We start from the raw sequence: 4,246 nt of genomic DNA, 5'->3' as shown, positions 1-4,246 counted from the left end.
TACAAACACAAGAGGTGGATGTGAATGCCAGATGTGGTGTGTGTGGAGGAGTGGGGCCTGGGGAAGAACATTTGGAGGCGGGATATGAAGACAGCATTGTTGAGACAGGGAGGTAATGTTGTTATATTTTGATCAACTCGACCAGAGAGAAATGTTCACATATTGAAATGATCACCTTGTAAGCTAAATAATATGATTGAATGTATTAAAAAAATGCAAATAAAAAATAAATTAAAAAAAAAGATTCAGGTCAATTTTGTAAAAAAAAAGAATAAAGTAATAATTAAAAATAATAAGGGCATAGTAAAAGGGAAAAATCATTAGGAAATTACAAAAGCATGTAATGAAGACAGATAAGGTCAAGAAACTGATTAAAATGTGGAAATACAGATCCAGAATAATTATTCTGCTTGCGTTATTATTTATTTACTTGTTTTTGGAGAGGTTTTTGCTATAGGGCATGTGTGCTTGCCAGAGAGACAGAGCAAGACAAAGAGAAAGAAAGAGAGAAATCAGCCCCCCGGGGGGGATGGCCATGCTGCAATTCCTTCTCCTCCATTCTCCTCTCAAGATCTTGGACACGCACGCACATGTGCCCCACATGAGTTTAAGCCACTGGGTCTGAGACTTGAACAGCAGTTGACTACATGGGAGTCCAGTGACATAACCATTACACTAACTGCTGGTCCCTATGTTTTTAAAAGCATAATAATTAGGTAATAACTAAAATCATTTTTGAAAGGCAGTTTAATGCAGACATGTACATTTATTTTAATTTTTGAAAGAACTTTATTTTTAAAAATAGTCTTTAATAGAATTATTTTATATAATAGGTCCATCAAGTAATGTTAATTTATTAATTAATGGAAACATTTTAACTAAATATGCAGCCAGTATGGTGCCTTTTTTCACTCTCAAAAGTATACCAGTTTCGACAATAAAATTAGATAGTCATCCTAATTATAGCTGAAGTAGCACGTTTCTTAAAGCGTTGACCTTTCCTGGGGTCAACAGGTGTCACGGCAGTTAAGACACTGGGCTCCTACATGGCCAACTTTGGTTTGAGCCCCAGACATGCCAGTGTACATGTTCCCAAAATCTCAGGAGGAGAATGGAGGAGAAGAGATTGTGAATTGACCATCCCCCCAGTGGGTGATTTCTCACTTTCCTTGCCTCTGTCTTTCTCCAGCAAGCACACATCACCCGATGGCAAAAACCTAAGAAAAAAAAAAATTGTCTTTTCCTAATGGTAAACTGGAAGGACCCAGGGCACTGATCATTTAAAGTTTCTGATATATCATTAGATGTATAAGAAACACTAGGGCAAAAAGAAGCCAACCAAGAACTAAAGGCAAACTCATAAACATCTTCCCACACATAAAAAACAAAGCTTTCATCAAAAGACAAGGATATGGACTCACTGTGTGGATCTTACCTGCAAATTCATCAATAATATTAGTGGAACCCGGATTCTGAAATTTGACAAACTTATCTGTCCACCATGTAAGTCCAGTCTTTAACATTGGAACTTTGATATACATGGATGAATTAAGCTTATATGAAAGAGTGATAGTGTCTGTAAGGAAATTGAAATATGGGTTAGAGATGCAAGCTGGTAATTTTGCCACCCTATGGAACTAGAAACAGACACAGCTGAAAAATAAATCAGAGGTTTTGCAGACCCTCAACACGCCCACACGCCATAGATGATGCTGGAATTATAAGACCATTCTTCTTCCTGCCAAGGTGGAGCCAATTACTGAAAAATACTCAAGCTTCATTTAACTCATGTTTCCTAATTATTCTTTCAGATTTCTGGCAAGGGAGAACTTATTTGCAAATGAAGTACTGTAAATTAGTGTTCCGGCTTGTCAGGGTAGTGTCTAGAGAATTTAAAAAAAAAATAGCAAACAAACAAACAAACAAAAACACAAAACAAACAAAAAACAACAAAACAAAACTTGCTACTCAGCTGCAGATGTGATCTTTGAACATTTAGGCTTTTACACACACTTATGAGAGGATACACCATAGAGAAAGGAAAAATCACCTACCATTGAACATGCTGTTGGCAATAGCACCGCAAGGAGCGATTGGGGTTTCATTGTGGGACCTTTTGAATGGAGCACAGTCATCAACGGCCTGCATGTAAGATGATACAGGAGTGAGAAATGCTTTAAGTGAACTCTCTTAGAATGTACAAAATGAGAACACTAGCCATGCAAATCAACTCACACCGATTTATTGTCATGGACCAAAATCACAGACTGCTACCTGTTTTTCTCAGGCTTCTGGCTTACTTAGACTAGGACATTTTTATATTTTGTAGATATATATATATACATACATATATATATATATATATGTATGTATGTACATATATATCTCAGTGTGTGTTTTCCACACTATAATAAATAGCATACCAAAAATGTCTGCAGGAAGGAACTTTGCCTTTGTGTGTTGTATATCACACTAATCCTACACTGGAATACATTATTAAAACTTGTCATTGAAGTATAACTTATATTCAGAAAAGTACATGTGAGTCTACACCTAGATGACTTATCACAGGGAATCCATCCATGCACCCTCCAGAAGACATTTTTAAAATAGTGATTGCTAAAAATCAACTGGATATCACTTCTATATAATGTTAATATGGAAAAGGTTTCCTTTTAGCCATTTTTGCTAGCATGCTGAGTAATATCTATTAAGAGTAAAAATTTGCAATTCCTAGTTCTGAAAATACATTAAATTAAACCTAAGGCTTTATTATTATTATTATTATTTAGATTTTTGTCACAAGGAACTCACTTGCAAGAGAGAGAGAGAGATTCAGAGAGAGGGAAAGTGAGAAGTCATTCCCCAGGGGGGTTGGCCATGCCACAATTCCAGTTTCCTCTTGGGATTTTGGGCATGTATGCATACCACCTGAAGTGTTTTTCAAGCCACTGGGTCTGGGACTCGACCCGTGGAGTCAGCCATGTGGGATCCAGCTCCTTAACCACCATACCATCTGCTGGCCCAAACCAAAGGCTTTTGTTGAATAGATTAGAGCCATGATTTAGACTGGATAAAGGCCCCAACTATAGGAAGAACAATAGTAGGTATAGTGTAAGCCAAACTGAGACCAATTAGTCAAGGTTACTATCAAAATAGTGCATGAAACATAACCATTTTGGTGGATAAGATTCACATAGCTGTTCTCAAGATAAAAAGGGTTGCTTCTCAATAACAGTTATCCCAGGGACCAACAGATGGAACAATGGTTATATCGCTAAACTCCCACTTAGTCAATCACAGCTTGAGTCCTGGACCAGTGACTTAAAACTTATGCTGAGTGCATGTGCATGCAAGCCCAAAATCTTGAGAGGAGAATGGAGGAGAAGGGATTGTGGCATAGCCATCCCTCCTGGGAAGGAGGAGGTGTTTCTCACTTTCTACCACTCTGTCTCTCCAGCAAGCATGTGTGCCTATAGAAAAATAACCTCTTGGGAACTCAAATGGCTTACCCAGAAGAAAAAGTTTAACCCAATTAAAAGATTGGAAAATAAGCTGAATAAACAACTCTCTAAGATGACATACAAACAGCCAAAAAGCAAATGAAGAATGCTCAACATCTCTCATCTTAAGGGTGATGCACATATAAATCACAATGAGATACCACCTAACCCCAGTCAGAATGGCAAAGATTAAAAAAAAAAAAAAAAAAAACAAAGTGCTGGAGGGAATATGGTGAAAAGGGAACTCTCCTACATTGTTAGTGGGAATGTAAACTGGCCCAACCTCTGTGGAGAACAATATGGAGGTTCCTCAAAGACATTCAAATAGAACTACCGTATGATCCAGCAATTCCACCCCTGGGTATCAACCCAAAGGACAGGAGTATGCTCAGTTGGAAAAGCAGTTGCACATCTATATTTATTGTAGCCTTATTCACGATTGCTAAGACATGGAACCAACCCAAACGTCTACAGACAGATAAATGGATTGAAATAGTGTGGCATATATACTCCATAGAATACTACTCAGCCATAAAAAAAAGCAACAAGGCCCTGGAATTTGATAGAAAGTGGATGAATGTGGAAGATTTGTTGCTGAGTGAAGCAAGTCAGGCTATAAAAGAGAGACATTGTATGTCTCCATTTAACATATACCAACTGCCCACACTCTAGTAGAGACTGAAAGACTGGAGGACATAAAAGCATTAAAAATTGTTATGGACTCTAGAGACAAAGTGGAAAGA

General features: G+C 37.6%; 1 protein-coding gene across 1 annotated transcript in view; it reads right to left on the bottom strand.

Moving 5' to 3' along the window:
• LOC102476557 (cell cycle control protein 50C-like) overlaps positions 1–4,246 on the bottom strand; it is a 37,035-nt gene that overhangs the window by 19,460 nt on the left and 13,329 nt on the right. The window contains exons 6-7 of the mRNA XM_006143553.1: positions 2,055–2,142; positions 1,436–1,576 (exon numbers count right to left, since the gene is read on the bottom strand). Of these exons, the coding sequence (XP_006143615.1) occupies positions 1,436–1,576; positions 2,055–2,142 (229 nt within the window). The remainder of the gene's footprint in view (positions 1–1,435; positions 1,577–2,054; positions 2,143–4,246) is intronic.

Source organism: Tupaia chinensis, unplaced genomic scaffold (assembly GCF_000334495.1).
Source record: "Tupaia chinensis unplaced genomic scaffold, TupChi_1.0 Scaffold000100_1, whole genome shotgun sequence".
NCBI classification, from domain to species: Eukaryota; Metazoa; Chordata; class Mammalia; order Scandentia; family Tupaiidae; genus Tupaia; species Tupaia belangeri.
This window is presented reverse-complemented; position numbering and strand designations above follow the sequence as displayed.